Source organism: Thunnus albacares, chromosome 24, assembly GCF_914725855.1.
Source record: "Thunnus albacares chromosome 24, fThuAlb1.1, whole genome shotgun sequence".
NCBI lineage: Eukaryota > Metazoa > Chordata > Actinopteri > Scombriformes > Scombridae > Thunnus > Thunnus albacares.
The window spans coordinates 13,986,380-14,003,603 of NC_058129.1; the positions used below are offsets into that span (position 1 = coordinate 13,986,380).

A 17,224-nucleotide genomic window follows, 5' to 3' on the forward strand; every position below is an offset into this window, starting at 1 on the left:
TTGTGAAACAATTTAAATGGACTTAAACTTCACATCAACCAGCTCTTATAATTAAACTAAACTTATTTCGTCGCTGGAAATAATCTTTATAGAGCCAAAAATGAGTCCTCAATTGAAGATTTAGCTTAGAAGTAATATGGTCGGACTAATCGAATCATTTCAAGGAACTGTTTTAGCTTAAGCCACTTTCAACAGAGTGTGACAATGAGCTTATGATGGGTTAGAGCTACGTACGGCGCCAAAAAATAAAATGCTTAATTGTTTCTGATACACAGGCTTCCTTTATTATTCTGCCAGCTAAGCATTTCCAGACCGACTGTATTAAATATTTCATAAAGGTTTCAGCTGCGGCCGCTCATGGTTCCTCAGCGCTGCTTTAATGTCACGTCTCTCCATAGTGCAGCACGCACAGGCCCTAATACCAGACAAACAATCATCAATCATAGAAATAGTCACATCCAGCCAGTTTATAATGCAAGCAGCTTGAGCAAAATCCATGCTCAAGTAATAAATGTGGACTTTGAAGTTCACTCTACACTGGTCAGTTATTATATATTAGCAGAACTTCCCTTGAGGCAGTGTTTTTTCTTGTAAAGGGACTATAAATAACATTTCGACTGGCCCATAGCACAAAATGACTATAATATACTGTATCTGCAGGGGTTTGATAGCATTATTGATCAATACCAATGATTCAGCAGTTACTTTACCGGGTGCTGATGTTTCTAGCTTTCAAAACCTACTTTCCAGCCTTTGCTCTGTTCTGGGAGAAAAAAAAAAAACTCCAATTTTGGGGATTTTCAACAAAGCTACAAGCAAGAAACGACATAATTCTTAAGCCAGAAATGTGATTATCACAACATTTTGCTGTGGATGTTGCTGCAGCATCTCTAACCTAGGATACGAGTTTCTCTTGTGGAAACTTTACTATTTGTGTTCATTGCTGTTGACACAGAAATATCCCCTAGATAAGGTTACAGTCGTTAGTGATGACTCTTCCTCTCCTCTTTGACGCCTCCTCATTGCATAAAGCCAATTTCACACCGTGGAGGTATCAACAAACCAGCTTTTTTTTCTCCCCTCAAACCCCGGAGGTTGTATACAGAAGTGATAGGGCGCTCGTGAAAAACTAGATTATGTCCAGTTGTTGTTGCCTCTGGGTAGAATTACTGCGGACCTTGTTAGGCTGCATTCACACCAAATCCAGCAATGCGTGAAAAATGGCAGTCCTCCCATTCGTTTGAATGGTTTACGCTGCAGGAGAGAGGACCACATAGGGCTCAGCAAAAAACCGCAGTGGCCATCCAGCAAGAAGTTGAATCAGGCTCAACTTTTGACAAAAAGCAACCTGACGTAACGCTGCAGTGGCCAGTCACACAAGAGCACATTGTTGGCGGATTACCTTGTAACGTGAATGCCATATTTGGCTGTTTACCTCTTGATCATCGTGACGAAAGATAAAACAGCTGCCACCGTGAAAACTTTCTAGAGTTGTAAAATTAATCTCAAACTCGACTTCCTGGGTCGTATTACATCGTCTCACCAGTACCTCAAACAACACGCCGCCACCATTGATTTGGTCTGAATGCAGCCTTATAGTTTGGTTATAGAGGACGTTTTGAACCACCAGGCTTGGCATTCAATTATACAGCTGTGTAATCCATGCATAAATAAGCATTCACATGTATGTTATTTGTTCGTATGTCGGCTGCATCATGCATTTTTTAAAGCTTGTTGGGCTTTTTATTCTTTCACGAATGTCCTCAAGTGATTCACAGCTGATATGCTTACAAATAACAGGCCATCTGTCTAATGAACACGGTGTATGTGTACATCCAGTGACTCATTTTCACAGGTTCTGGATGTACAGTACATTACGGTGTCAAATGTCAGAAGCAAGTCAGATTAAAAACAAAAAAGTACACGTGAACAAGTCTGTGCTCAAGCTGTTGTCCAAGAACTCCTCAACTCTCTGAGACACAAATGAAGAAGCTTCTTATTTGTGAACTCCCTCAGCTGTGAAGTTATTGACAATTCATTGACATTCAGAGGAGGATGAAGATGTTACCTCAGTGCATAACTAATGGTATCCAGGGAAAGTCGGCTAGGTTTATCCAAAGACAAGATCAATAGTTTTAACTTCAGACCCAAGTGCAAATGTTAGACGTTGTCTATGGGAATAAACTCCTACTGAAAACGCACCCTTTACCCTCCTTTCACACTCTTTTTGAAAGTCGGGTGTAAAGCCCAACAGTATTCAGAGATATTCTTTATTCATAGAAGGAAATGATCATGAGTAGACTGTGTTTGTGCTCCTGCATCCCATTGAGAGGAGACTATACAGTTGAGAAGCAGAGCCTGTCAATATCAATCCACCGCTAAAAAGAAAGATAGAAAAAAAAAAAAAAAAAAAAAAAAAAACATGCCAGCCTGCTTTGACGCTGCTTTTTAATCTCCAATATTTGAGAGACAAGACTGAATCCTGCATCTTCAAGGCCAACAGTGGAAAATGTAATGAAATAGAATTGAGTTTCACCTCAAGTTTGCCCACAGCAACAGAGAAATAAAAGCATATTTAATTCTAGCGATGATGAGACATTACGAGCCTTTTTCACTTTTTCAAATTCCGTCTTAGCAAAAAGTTGCAAACTGCAATTAATTAGCGACCTAACTGTTGGCTGTTATCGTTCACAGTTACAAGGATCTGGGATGTGCTGCATGGCCGTCCATCTGTTCCAGCCTGAGTCAAGGCACTGCAAACTGTGGTTTCTAAACGGCGTCCATCTGTTGCTACTCGCCGTCATTTCTCCTGATTACAACCAGCGTGCGCTCTGATGAATCAGAGGAACATGTCCTCATGTTGTAACTCAATCGTGTGTTTTGTGTAAAATTGCTGGCAGCAGGTGCTTTTCTTGTGTCATCACATTAAAGTATTTTCTGTCGCATTAGAGTTATGCATCTGTCACTACAGGGATAGCTACAAAAGCTTTGGTGAATCAGGATAATGTCAGCTATTCAGTGGATCGTTTTTATTCCCTAAAAAGATACTTTAGCAAATAAAAATGCTTTCTTTTCTCTCCTTTCTTACCGACACCGTTTCTGAACCCATTACAGATGCCCTCTTTACTCACGACCCCTTCCGTTGCATGTGAATCCAAATCCTTTCTTCTCCTCTGTTGGTGATCCCTGCTTCTCCCAGATATCACACACCTCTCCCTGTCACTTTAGGCTCCGGCTGCCAGATGAGAACCCTGGACAGCGGGATCGGCACTTTCCCTCTCCCTGATTCAGTCACCCGTGCCAGCGGTCGCCACATCCCTAAATCTGAATCCAGCCCCGATGGGGTGACCGCAAGCACCTCGGAGCTCGATCGGGAGACTCCCTCTTCTCACCCAGACCCCTCACAATCCGGTGTGAAAGTGCCTTCCCTCCCAAAAACCTGCCCGCATGCCCCTACCAGCATCGGTCACTCCCTTTCCGACCCCACTGTGACCTGCAGCAGCAACACCCAAGACGCCCAGAGCCGCCTGCCCAAGTTAGCAACTTCAGGTGAGTGAGGAACCGCTTTGCATTCAGGTTTTACCCAAGAAAGATTGTTAGTGGAGGTGGCTGGTGGTCAAGGTTGATGAAAATTTCAGTCACAGAGCTTAGCATCATTTTTTTATTCATATTCATATCATATTCAACTTTTCTGAAGATACAAAGTGACAATGCACCTTTAGAAGTGTGTCTTGCACAACATCCTAACTTGTGCCTCTCATGTATTATCATTAGAGCTACATAAGCGTCTCTTTTTCAGAACAGTAAATCCCCGGCAATGTTTGAAAAACCCATAAGGAAGGTACTTCTACATCCTCAAAGCCTCTTCTAACCATCTGGATTAAAAAAAAAACATTCCATCCGCAGCACAATAAAGAAGATTTTTAACCTATTTTTAAGTCGCAACTTTGTTTCCTGAAACAAGGAACGACACGTGCCGTCGCTCGTTTTGTACAACACGAGAAAAAGATGAAGTCTTGATTGTGTATGAGAATATTAATAATGTTCAAATGTCTGTTCTGGCTACTGTCTTTGTTTGGGAAACAGAGTTGGAACTTGGAAATGAGTTTTCAAAGATACTAACTTGAAAAGCCTTCAAAACAGCGGTGAGTGTTGTTAAAAAAACCTTTTGGATTTTCAGAGGATTTATCTTTCCAATAAACTGACGCTCAGCTCTTAAACTCAAATGTAATATTAATACATGAGAGGCTCAAACTGGGTTCATGGGAAATTCTAATACTCATCAGTGCTCTGTCTTGTTCTGCCCTGCGAGATCCTCATTGTTAGCCGCTCATGGCACCACATGACGGAGAGCGACAAAGCCTTTGTGCTTTTATTGGCTTTGTCGATCAAGGCTGAAGAGGAAAATAAATTGAAATGCATGTCTGTAAAAAGGTGCTCTTATCATAGAAGATGGCAAAGTGACAAGCCTTGAAAGCCTCAGACAGTTTGTTTTACCTTTCAGGGGGTAAGTGAAATATTGGATGTCACTGTACTTTTTGTTAGCACATTTTCCTCCAGAGCACTCAGGGCTTGTAACCGCAGACAAGCAGACAAGAGGAAGTTGTTAGGGTTTATTAGAGTCTGATTAAAAGAAGAACCTTGTTTGTTCAGCTAATTCTGAAGCTAATGCATCACCACTGACAACTGATACTCAGCTGAGATGACAAACGACTCCGTGTCCTTATAGAAAAACCGTGCAACCACATGCCCCGAGGAGAAGCAGCAAATGCAATTAGATAAGCATGTCAGTATAGCCATAGATCATAAAAAGCGCCTCCTGCTTTGGTGTTCAGGACAGAACGGTGGTGGGTAGGATGCAATCAGATGGCTGATTAAAGCTACAATAACACACAGGGATGAGTGATCACACCTGGGGATTTATGCTTGCAGGACATTAGCCTGAATCTATTCACCTCGGTGCTGCGGTGGCACTGCAGAGGCAGCAATTTGAGCAAATAGAGAGCGACTCCCGTTGAGTCTTCCCTGTGGAACAAGTTGATTAGAAGAGCCTAAATGTATGCTGTGCATCTGTATCATACGTTTTAACCATTTATTCTCTCTGTCATTATTATATAGAATAGGTGAGAGGAAGAAGGTGACAAGACTTTTATGATCTTGATGCATATTTCCTCAGATGGAGATGAAACGTCGGCCAAACGCGGCTTGTTATTGTAATGCTGCTGAATGTTAAAAGAGACGATTGGCGTCTGTCCGAGTCGGCAGCAGGCAGAGTGATAATAAGGCAGTGCTTCGTCATTTGTGGAGGACAGCTGGAACCCGTTATATCTCGCCTGCCAGGAGTCATGACTGGTAACAATTGCAGGGTGGACACCATTAATGTTAGATAGCTGAGATATTGTGCAGCTCCATTCATATATGCAGAAAATGGATGTGTAGGCAGTCGGATGGGTTTTGGTTGAATGACTGCGCGAGATGTGCTCATCCTGTGTTTCATCAGTCTGTCTGCCGGAGAAAAGATTGTCACTTTAGAATAACTCAAATGATGTTTTTCCTCCACCCACTCTCTATATGCAGTGCATGAGGTGCATGAGGTGGCCTTGCGGTGAATAAAAATGAGCGCTCGTGTGCGTGTGGACTGACAGTTGCGTTTATGTCATTTACCGCGCACCTCATGACTCACTTTTTCTTTTGTCTCTTTTGACATATAGATGCAATCAGGACAAAGAGGTTGAGTCTTTGTGCCCCGCGTAGCAACATCTCAGCTTCCACAGAGGACAAAGAGGACGAAATGGAAAGGAAGATGAAATCCAAGGACCATGATATGGCGGGTGTAAGTCATTTACATGGATCGGTGTCAAAATAGACATATTTGCAGATATTACAAAGTTAAAAGAAATGAAGAAGTACTGATAGATTAACCCCAAGATTTTAGACAATTTCACATTAGTATTTCTTTAAGCAGAATGAATAATTGAGCAGCTTGGTGCTCACTTTGACAGGACATTATATTTATATTTCTTTTATAATAACAGATACATCAGGATAGAAAATTCACAGAGTGGACTAATAGCCACATATCATGCCACATTCTTGTCCCTAGAAAGGTCTTTTGGTGGATTCTGTATCTTTTTTGTCAAGAAATTAATAAATCTGCCTCTAACTGACTGTCTGAGTCTTTGAAAGTGCATCATATCTACATTTTAAAAGTGACTTTTGGCTGTCTGACCTTGAACAGGAAAGAGCCTTGCAAGTGTGCACGTACTCGGGAAGCAGCAGCGACACCGAGACTGAACCCGAGGGAACCGGAAGCACTTTGGGCTCGCCACAAAGGACCCTGATCAACAGAACCAAAAGGAATGACGCAGGTCTGGAAACACAGGAAGCACAGTTTCACCAGCTTACTTACTTCATTAAAACAGTGTTAAATGAAAATGTAAAGCCTATTGGTCTTGTGTCAACAGGATTTGAGTAGCTTTAGAGGCATGTTTCATAATGAGACTACTCAGAATAATAGACTGTAAGAGTGTTGGAGGGATTTGCAAAGGCTTTTTTTTTTATTATAACAAATTCCTTCATCATCTTAACAGTCGACCAGAATGAGGAGACCCTGAAGAGAAGCAGCGTGGAGAAATCCTTGTCCATCATGGACTACTACCAACACGATATGTTCTCTCATCTGGAGAAGGACAGCAGGAGGATTTCCCAGTACAACTTGTTGCACAAAGAGTCATCGCTCGATGGCAAAGCAGGGGACAGACTCAGTGTGAGTATTAAAGCCTCTTGGTTGTTTACAGCTAATGAGTTTCTACTCATAAAATATACTTTACAGGCATGCTGTTGATTCCTACAAGCATTTTAGTGGTCGATTTATATATGATATCCAGGAAAATGGTCTTATTTGCTTTATTTTAGGTGTCGGGGAAATTATTGTGCAATATGTCCAAGCTTTTTTATGAGTCTCATTGATTGTTATGATTAAATATACCAAATGAAGGAGATAATGCGGTTTGCCCCATGTTGATTGTTGTAGAATAAATCAATTTCCCTCATTTCATGGAGGCAGTTTGTGATATAAATCCAGGCAGCTCCCAGGAGTTGATGTCTGCAACTTTATACAATATAGAGAGAAAGTGTGTGAGGTGATGAGAGTCAGAAAAGTAAAAAAAAAAAAAAAACCCTCAGTCAAACTCAGGTTAGAGACATACACTGCCACAGGGTTTGCATAATGCGTTTTACCCTTGCAGCAGAGGCATGAAGATGAATAAATTGAATTTTTACTGTTCCTGTATGTCATAGTCATTGGCAAGGAGACTTTTCATATGGTCAGAGTGAGTCCCGTTGACTTGCAATGTCAAATCTACCTTTGAAATAGTTCCAGAGGCAAGAACGAATTCACTGAAACTTCTGTGCTTTTTTTAAAAAAAAAAAAAAAAAACCCCAAAGTGAAGGCTTTCTTATAGCGGTGGGATTGTTTGCGGATTTTCATAGAAAAAGCCGTCTAATTGCTTTCGATCGGCTTGCCCTCTTGTGTCAGCGGGTATTTGCCTACCAGTATTTAACGCCACTGAATGACAAATGAGGATCAGAGACCATGAAATGGCCTCCAGCCCGCTTGGCCCCGGCTCTGTGGGGCAGCCAAACTCTCCTCTGTTGCACCGCTGCCACCCGACACCCACCCTGACACAAAAATCTATATTCTGAGAAAAAGGATCTGACTCAACAGTTGTGTATTAAAAATAAATAAATAAATAAATCTGAGTTTCTTCGTTGTGTTTTATTCTTGACCTTTGGTGTCATCCTGAAATTCAACACCAGGATCAAATCTAGACTATCTGTGAGGCATTTACACACATAAATTTGAATAATTATGCAGAATTTCTACATGGAAGGTAGAATTTTCTCACTGCATCAGCTTTAATTTGTACTTTTAGCGAGAGCAGCCTCCTCCTGAGTCACTCCATGTGTAAGGATGCCTACATTTTTATCATTATTGTTCATTATCTACAAGAAATCTGACTGTATGTTCAGCAGTTAGGTGATGGTGTGACTAGAAAGTAGGAAAACACTGCTGCTGAAGTGTCCTTGAGCAAGTCACTGAATCCCTCCTAAGCTCTAGTGGCAGTTTTCTGTAACTGGCTCTGCAGTCTGACCTCTCTGTGGAATTGAGGTCAAGCAAAGAAGAGAATTTCAATCAAGTATTATGTTTTTGTGCGAGAGGCAGAGTTTCGGTTTAACAAAGCAAAACTTCTACATTCGTGCTTGAACTGGAAGCGAGACTCCGCGTGAAAAGAGAGGTTTTTTTTGATTTTGATCCGAGTCCCGGCGGAGAGGCAGCGCATCGAGCGCCGAGGGCTGCTGTGCGACCAAGCTGCAAGCGCCACTCCATTAGCTGACACGCAAGACACAAAACACAAACAAACGAAGATCTGTTTGTCTCATCCTCAAATCTGTCGGTCATTTAATTGGATGCGGTAAGGCTGTGTTTCCGAGGATAGCCTTGTGTTTACAGGGACACCAAAATTGAGGTCAAGAGTTCACTGCAAAAACATCTCCAACTTATCAAGACATTGTTGTCAATAAATGAGTCTTAAAAAAAAAATCTGCCAGTCCAGCAAGAATATTTATACTTCCTGTCTCCAAAAGAAAATGTTTTAAAGAAGCTGATTTTCATTGGTGGACTTTTTCACCTGTTTGAAGACTTTTTGGACTAATCAAATACAGTGGATATGAATGCTAATACTGCAGTTTCTCTTGTTTTTCTGCTAAGCCAGAGTTGATATTTATTTTGACAACAACCTTATTCCTGAGCTGTGACCCAACCATAATGATGGATGACTGCTGTTGAACCCATTTACCCTACGTTATTCTTTTGAAAAAGACAATCCATCTGCATGTCATCACCTCCTCACCCCTCAAGAGCGCACGTCCATACCTGTGCGGCCGCTTTTCTTTTGTCGAGGCTTGGGAGCCTTTGACTCGGGAGACATTGTCATTGCCTGCAGTTTGGGGTAGTTTGGTGGCTGGTAGCGGGCCTGTGTCAAAGCCCGGTGATTTAAGCGCCTTTAATAACCTTTCGCAAACACTCAGGAGAGTGATGTAAAGCTCAGCGGCACCCATCAGAGCCCTCACAGCCCATGCTGGCCTCCCATTCATCATCCTGACAGCACCTGACAGCCCTGCTAACGGCGCCCGCCGCCCCCTTCTCCTTCTATCCTCTCCTTCCTCGGAGTCTCTCTTTCTCCCACGTGTCTTTCCTTGTCTTCCTTTCAGTTTTGCCTCTCTCTATTTCTATTTCTCTCCCACAAGTCTCGTCTGTTTTTTCTCAGTTGACTTCTCTTGCTTTTGTTCTCAACAGTTTTCCTCTGTCCTTTCATTTGTTTTGTTTTTTCCATCCTAAACTTTTCTCATTTTTTCATCCCCTTTTCTGCTTACTCACTCTTTTTCCTACATATATCCTTTGTCTGCATGAAGGAGAAAGAAATTGCTGCAGGAAAAAAATAACATTAGAGCATGTGCCAAGGCGTAGCATCAGTGAAGTTATAGGAAGATTCCTGGGGTTTATGTGACCCGCGTCCAAAAACTAGCAAACAACATATCAGCATGCACAGCATCTCCCTGAGCGAGGAACAGCTTGTTACCTTGAGCAATGATTACATGGCGGGGGAAAGGGAACATTTCAGTTGACGTGTAATTTGAAATAGGGCCAGTGGATAACCAAAACTATATCAGTGCAAAAAATAAATATCAACAGGAGGAATATGCACTCGCCCTCAGTTGTTGTTGGATTGATAGCATAGTTACCCAGCACGATACAGGGAAACAACCCAGAAATAGAATGTGAGAAACTGCCATCGCATTTCTCTACATTGCGATCAAATCAATGACAGCAAGACAATAAACAGCATTCATTTGCAATTTTTTGTCGTATTTGCGCCCCACGTCAAGTACGATTAAGGTTCAGCCTTCGGACATGGTTTTTATCTAACTTGGTTGACTGTCAAGCAGCTGAGAAGTTTCTGAACGACTGAAAGCAGCGACGTGAGTTTTCCAATTATCTTCCTTCCTCCTAACTTGATGGAGATCAAACCAACTTCAGCTGCGTTACCTGAAGGAGACACAAGACACCTTGATATCATCACAGTAGTCCGGGAACAAAGTGTAATCTGCATCTGCTTGAACATTCATTGAAAATTTGACAGAAATGGTTTCTATCAATCATTCACCTAATCATTCTATGTGAGCTTTTTCTCTGATTTTCCAGCAGAGGAAAAAAAATGAATGCTTTTCACCTATTTTTTTTCACTCATTTAAATTAGCATTATTACAAATTTGTCACTTGCTGGTCTGCTTTGTCATGCCTAAATTTCAGTGTCCTCCAACAATCTCATTACATGCAGAGACTGGTCTGATTACTATCATTTTGCAAGCATTATCAATGCTAAATCTAATACACAATTTGCACAGTTTTACCAACTGTACAAGTAAAAACATCTCTGTAAAGAGGAAAAAAATACAAAACAGCAGGGGGGAAAGGAGAAAATATGTCTTGCTCAAGTCACAATAAAAGACCCTTTCAAGAAGCTTTTGTAGCAAGCAGATCTACCGAATTTGAGTTTAGACATCCCATTACTGACATGTGATGCAGAACCAATTGCCGATTTGGCTCCTCGTGTTTTCAAGTTGGAAGCTTTCACTGAGATGTGTGCCTGCAGCCTCTGTTATGTGTGCAGCCATCATTTTGGCTGAACCCGCAGGTGGTACAGAGACCTGCACCAGGAAAGTTCGATCTGCTGGTAATTGTGTTCCTCCAAAATCAAATCCAATCAGCGATAAGACAGCCATTCCCTTTCTTTCCTTTTGTTTCCGACCAAAAGGGAAATATAGAGGGGGGAGGTAGCTGAGAGACGTAGGACTGTTCTTCACTGTCACACAGCTCTGCTAATCACTGATCCCCATCACATCGTGCACTCTTCTGTTTCCTGAGGCCATAGAACGACGATTTTTATGGCTGACAATAATCTGACATAAAAGTACCAATGCTATGAACACTGGTGTGTGGGTGTCAGGTAAAATCTAATCTGCATTCAACACCTGTGCTTAATTTGAGCTCAACCTCCACACCTTCAAAAACCTGCTCAACATTTTATATCATATGGGAGTCAGATGTCACCTTTGGGCAGTTTTGAACTTTTTCTGTTAACATGTCTTTTGATTGTGTTCTCCTCAGAAAATTGTTATTATTGCACTTGCTACCAAAGGTCACATCAGTGCACATTAACAGGGCTCGATGGGATTTTAAGGGTGTAAGGTTGTATCAAAACACGACATCAAGGTATGAGGGGATTATGTATTTTTTACGGTTGCCTTTTGAGTTCAGCCTCAAGTTTTAAAAATGATGTAAATAATGCAAAACAGAATTTATCTTTAATACTTGCACACAAATTTACATAAAGTCACATTGCATTGACTTCAGACAAAGATTCTCATGTGTTTAGAAAGCCTCAATGAAACAGAATTCATTGCATGATTCAGTTCGAATAAGGGACACCAGAGTTTTTTTCAACACCAGCTGTCTTGCTCTTGTTATACAGTACCAATAGTTCTCATACTTGGCCTTCTAGGCTCAAATTGTCCTGCTGGTTTCACTCCAGCCCCCTAATCACAGAAGAGGTTACACCTGGGATGGGAGGTGAATGCAATTAACTAGCTGGTAGGAGAGGAAAAAACAAGGCTTCAGGCCCATGAGAACCTGGGCTGAGAACTATTATCACTATTGTTTTTACTCTCTCCCACCTACACATGCGGCCTAACATACAGCTGGATGCAAAACTTCATGCTGTCTCTGTAGAAGTTGTCAAAAGTCAGTTTGATGAATGCGGGAAAGTGGCAGGTTGTGTGAAAGCAGTTTGACCAAAATTTAGTTAGAGCTTTATTTCACATCATATCAACCTCTGGTGTGAATCAGACTTTACAGAAGATATATAAATTATTCAAGGGTGGATTTGTTTTATAAATATTAATAGTCTTTTATCACTACTACAGTTACCATTATCATTACCACTGACACTGTCAACATGCCCTGAAGAAAGACACTCAGCCCACTGGGGATGCTTATACAGCTGAGAACTTCTTTTATATGGAAAGTGCATGAATGCAAGTGATTAAAAATTAATTTCCATTAGTGTGGAGTGGAAAATAATGTAGAGCTATCAAATTCTTATTTTGCAAACAAGTATTATTTTCTTATGTAACAATTGTAGGTTAATATGTTGAATGTGCTGTGCAGATAATTTCTTGGAATTAGAGGAAACTTTAACAATAAATGACAGGCACAAGAACTTTGCGAAGGGCTCGCAGAAAGATGTATGCAGATGATACAGTAGATTATTTTACTAAACGAGATACAGGATTTATTGAAACTCGTCAACAGTATTTGTCCTGATGAACGTATTAGGTTTGCATGGACCCAGTTGTACAGATCATTCTTCTAAATATTGTATTTGATCTTTGGTCTTCTGGCACATTAGCATTTAAGTCATGAGTCAATGACTTACGAAATTTGGCAGTTTGTAAGATCAAAGAATGTCTGCAGGTTCCATTACCAATATGTGGAGGTTTGCATCGCTTTAATAGCTCTCTAAAATATCTTTCTGATGCAGTCGTGTTTATGTGTTCATGCTTCGGATTGTTGTGTGGAGTTTTGGGTTTACGTCTGTGGGGAGATACACCTCACAGCAAAATGCTAAATGGTCCAGGTTTGGAGTGTCCCTAGAGGTTGCCTGGACCCTCCGGCTATTCCTATGTATACTTACCCTGCAAAAAAAATACCTGTGTTGATAGCTGCTCTGCTCTCAGGCTAGATTTGCTGATGGAAAAAAAGTAGCTACCAAGAGAATTTTGTTTACAGCCTCTCAAGAGGAGTTTGGGAGCTGATTGCTTCAGTAGCTGGCTTCCTAAAGTGCCTTTTGAGACTACAGAAGAGATCACGAAGAATACTCAAATAGTTGGCACATCATACTGTAAACAGCCTATTTTTAGGTTTAAGTGTTGATTTGTTTTCCTCTGTAGACAGGGTTTGACTCATAGGTCATTATCAAAGATGTGGCGTGGAGTCGTTTAACAATAACTATGAGCATTAAGTACCAAAGTAGCAGTTGGTTAATGCAGGGTTATGCACTTTTGTTGTTGAGCCTAATTGCTGATGAGTTGCCTGGCAGCACGTACCCTTGAAAGGCTAACAGGCGCCAATCCAATGACACGATCTGGGCTAGTGATAAGACCTACAGTGATATAATTTTTCAACTCTAATACCTTCTGAACTGTCATGACTCCAAGCACATGTATTCACTAATCATTAAAGCATGCAGAGATGAAACTACTCCTGCTAATTAAAGGGGTGCTAAAAGAGAGCTGCTTTTTTTTTATACCTTCAGATATAACATTTCCCCCTGAGTAACATGTTCTTGACTAAGCTAATCTATAAAACAGACTGTCACAGGCAGCACAAAAGGTATAACACATCATGCAACACAGTTAATATAACAGAGAGAGTGGGTGAGCCCAGATGCCCACAGATGTAAGGCTGTCAACACTCAAGGCATACATTTGGTCCTTTAGTGTGATAAAAATCTCAATATAGATCACTGTCATGCTCTCAGGCGTTAGACTTATTGCTTTGCAGCACAACGCTGCAAATGAGTTACATGGTGCAATGTTAGACTGACTTCTATGCTTGATAATCAGTCTGCATCTGTCAAATGCACCTTTTTACAGTGAAGATGCAGCCAATCATACTATTTTTTTACCATAATTTAACATGTTTGTGCTCTTTTTTTCTACAGAAGGAGATCCCCCTGGAGAAGACGCCCGTCTGTACAAACCAGCCGGGCTCTCTCGACTTCTCCTTGGAGTCCCTGAACAAGCTGAATCACAGCAGCTCCAGCAGTGGCAGCCTCTACCCGGACACGGGATTAGGCGGCCGCAGAGGCGACTGCCACCCTGATGTGGGGAAGAGCGGGGAAGACTGCTGCAGGGTGGACGAGCCCTCCTCCTCCAGTTTCTCTAGCAGGCCTGGGGCCGATCCCGTGGGCTCCCTCAGCGACTCGCTGTACGACAGCTTCTCCTCCTGCACCAGCCAGGGCTCCAACGACGTGTAGGAGCGACGAGTAAGAAGGCAGGGCTGTAGTGACAAAGGCTCGAGTCTGGTTTTAAGTCCACTCTTCCGACGACTTAGACTTGACGTGTTCTTGGCCAATATTATAAAATGTAATTATTTCTCTAGATGATTAAGATTTGATTGTTTACTTTCAAGCAATGCAAACAGTTGAGAGGACTTTCTTCTTCATTCTGAAATTCCATGCATCGATTGTTTGGATGTTGAAGGGTACAGTAGGCCTGCAGAATGCATTTTTAAGTAATTTGGATTTTCGTTGATCCTTAAGACCCCCCTAAACATTAGTTTTTGCATTTGCAAGTAGAAAATATTCAGTTTATTCTCTGTTCTGCTGTTGGCCTTGAATAAGACTCATGTTTGTTCTGGCTTTGACCTTCGCAATCCCTTTTGGACCTTCTTTTGATTTAAGCTCAACTCTCATCTCGGAAATGACTCAGACGTGACTATCGAGTCTTGACTACAGCCCTGCCGCTACATGAAGAGCCCTGTACTCTCTCTATACAACAAGAAGCACTTACTGGAGCTGGAGACACGAGGATGAAACCTCAACCTGAGCACCAAACCAGGACAATAATAGTTTGACTCTGGGTGTGGTGGACTGGACAGCAATACATAACATTGTCTCATTGCAATTTGTAGTGATCTTTTTCCCCATGCTGGGGATCTTCTTATCATTGCACTGTAACAAATACTGTACAAAGTTTGTAAGGAGTGTAAAGTGAACGATTATTCGAGCAGTGATAAGCAGGGCGTCTTTTTGGGGCAACGCTGATGGGCAACATTGGCGTACAGTTGCTTTGATTGCATTGAATCCAAGGTCTCGTTTCATGTTTTGCTGCTAAGTGTGTTTTCCATCAAATTTGCCCCAAAAAAATTGCTCATGTGGAATCACAATCCATAATAATACACCTGGTTCATCTTTGTCTACTTCTTTTTTTGAAGCAATATCTTTAAAACCACATAACAAATCAAATCAGGACTTCACTTACTGTTCATTCTTAAATAATTTTAAAGGAAAAACCTTTCGGCAGTTGTCTTCGTGTGTGAGCAGAACATTGCGGAAAAAATGTTCTTTCCCAGTTAATGACTGACAAATATCCTCATTCAGCTAACTAAACAGATTTTAGCATCAGTTTATCTAATGATGTCAACTGAGACAAAGTGTTTCCATGTGGTACACTCACTCATAAGACGATGTTTCAGTGTCTGAATGGTACCCAGGTACAGCAAACGACCAACTTTTTTTTTTGGCTTCAACGCATCCAGCATCGTTGTTGGTAGCTCAGGGAACATACTGGACTAATGTAGATTGTAAGAATTAAAATGCAGCCATCAGAATATTTTGTTGACAAATAAAAATAACAGTAATCTTTTTTTTTTAAAGCTCCTGATGCAAAACTCCAGAATCCAGACAGTCTATAGTTCGTATAGTCTCATCTCGCTTTGCATACCTGAACTCTCCAAACCTCAGTTTTCCTTTTTTCATAGTTGTATATTATGTTGTATATAAAAAGTGCTATAAGTTAATATCAGAATGGGCATTGCTGATTGATATATGCAAATGAGAAAAATAAACAAAAAAAAAAAAAGATGTAAATTGTTTGCCAATCATTCAACCAAGGTTTTAAGTCTACTGTTTGAAAATGGCATGTATCTTTTCTTATTGAATTCTTTAGGGGTTCTTGTTTTTTTTTTTTAAATCTTTATTTTGATCAATAAGAGCTAATGCTAAAATATTTTATCACTTTATTTTAAAGACATATTTGAACTTTAGGTGAAGTTATGCCAAATTTCTATCTGGAATTTGACCAGCTGGTGCTAATCAACAGAGCCGACTGTGTGTTTCAATTTTTCTATGAAACTGTTAATATTGTATGAAGAGAGTCTGAAGAGGACTTGTGTATTTTTCTAGATGTCCAGTATTTATACCCACATTTTGTACTGTCAAGACTGTAGTGTGATTGTCATGCTTCACCTCTCTCCTTAAATGTTCCTGGTTCCTTTGTAAAGAGAAATGGTTACCAGCAGTGTTACTTTGGTAATTATTATTAATATTATTGTTATTATTATTATTAATATTATTACTGTGTGCAATTTTGTCTGTTACACTAGACTTTAATGCTATATTTTATGTAACTTTCCTAAATAAATATGAGAAACTATTTCCTATTTCAAACTGAGCTGCAAAGTGTGTGTGTGTAATTTTATTTGTGTGTTTCAGTTCAGGCATTACGTGCAGGCAGATATACGCGCACTGGTGCGTGCATTCGTGCGTCACCAGGCGATTCATCCATCTATTCCAGCATTATTTCTATGAGGAATTAAAGGTTTTCGGGAAAACCCGAAATATTTCACCTCAAGGGCATCGTGTGTAATCACCGCTTCCCACCTACAATCTGTCAGCAGGAGCTGAAGCTCAGAGGCGGCGACAGTTCCCTGCAAGACTGCGCTCTGCTCGGTGCGGAGGTATTTATAACCATTAGTCCCTTGATGGGTTATTATGTGCGTATACATGAACGCAGTTAGTTTATCCACCCTTGGACGATTTCTATCTCTCACTCTCTATGTTTCTATATGTTGCCTCAATATGTTGTATTGATCTCAAAACACATTCAAACTGCAACAGTCAAGTTTAAAGGCAACATTTCGCTAATTGGTTTAATTTCGGTATCTTTTTAGGATGACGTAAAGGACAAATAATATTACCTATACAACTGAAGAAGTAACCATCAATCATATAATTGGCTGCAGTTTACATGCACATGTATTTATCACAAACTTCATCATGCAGGCTAGAGAAGAGGTTGGAAAAATATCACAAACGTCACTGAACTCACCACTAATTATCCTTGATATAGGCTACTATACAGTAGGAGTATAATCCTCAAATCAAATAATTTGCAGTAGCAGGGAAATATAGTAGATAGCTTTAAAAAAAACTAAACTAAACCACAGCCAAGGTCGTTATATAGGCTGTAAGCCCAAAAATACACCGAAATATTCTTAAAGAACACTAATCTACAAGAAAACTGTCAATAAAAGGTGATA

General features: G+C 40.7%; 1 protein-coding gene across 8 annotated transcripts in view; it reads left to right on the plus strand.

Moving 5' to 3' along the window:
* Positions 1-16,356, plus strand: part of LOC122976610 (nck-associated protein 5-like) — a 136,493-nt gene extending 120,137 nt beyond the window's left edge. For all 8 annotated transcript variants that reach the window (XM_044345183.1, XM_044345188.1, XM_044345187.1 and 5 more), the window contains 5 exons: positions 3,229-3,549; positions 5,712-5,833; positions 6,239-6,368; positions 6,591-6,766; positions 13,845-16,356. In XM_044345183.1, coding sequence (XP_044201118.1) covers positions 3,229-3,549; positions 5,712-5,833; positions 6,239-6,368; positions 6,591-6,766; positions 13,845-14,159 — 1,064 coding nt within the window. In that variant the 3' untranslated portion in view covers positions 14,160-16,356. The remainder of the gene's footprint in view (positions 1-3,228; positions 3,550-5,711; positions 5,834-6,238; positions 6,369-6,590; positions 6,767-13,844) is intronic.
* The last annotated feature ends 868 nt before the right edge of the window (positions 16,357-17,224 follow it).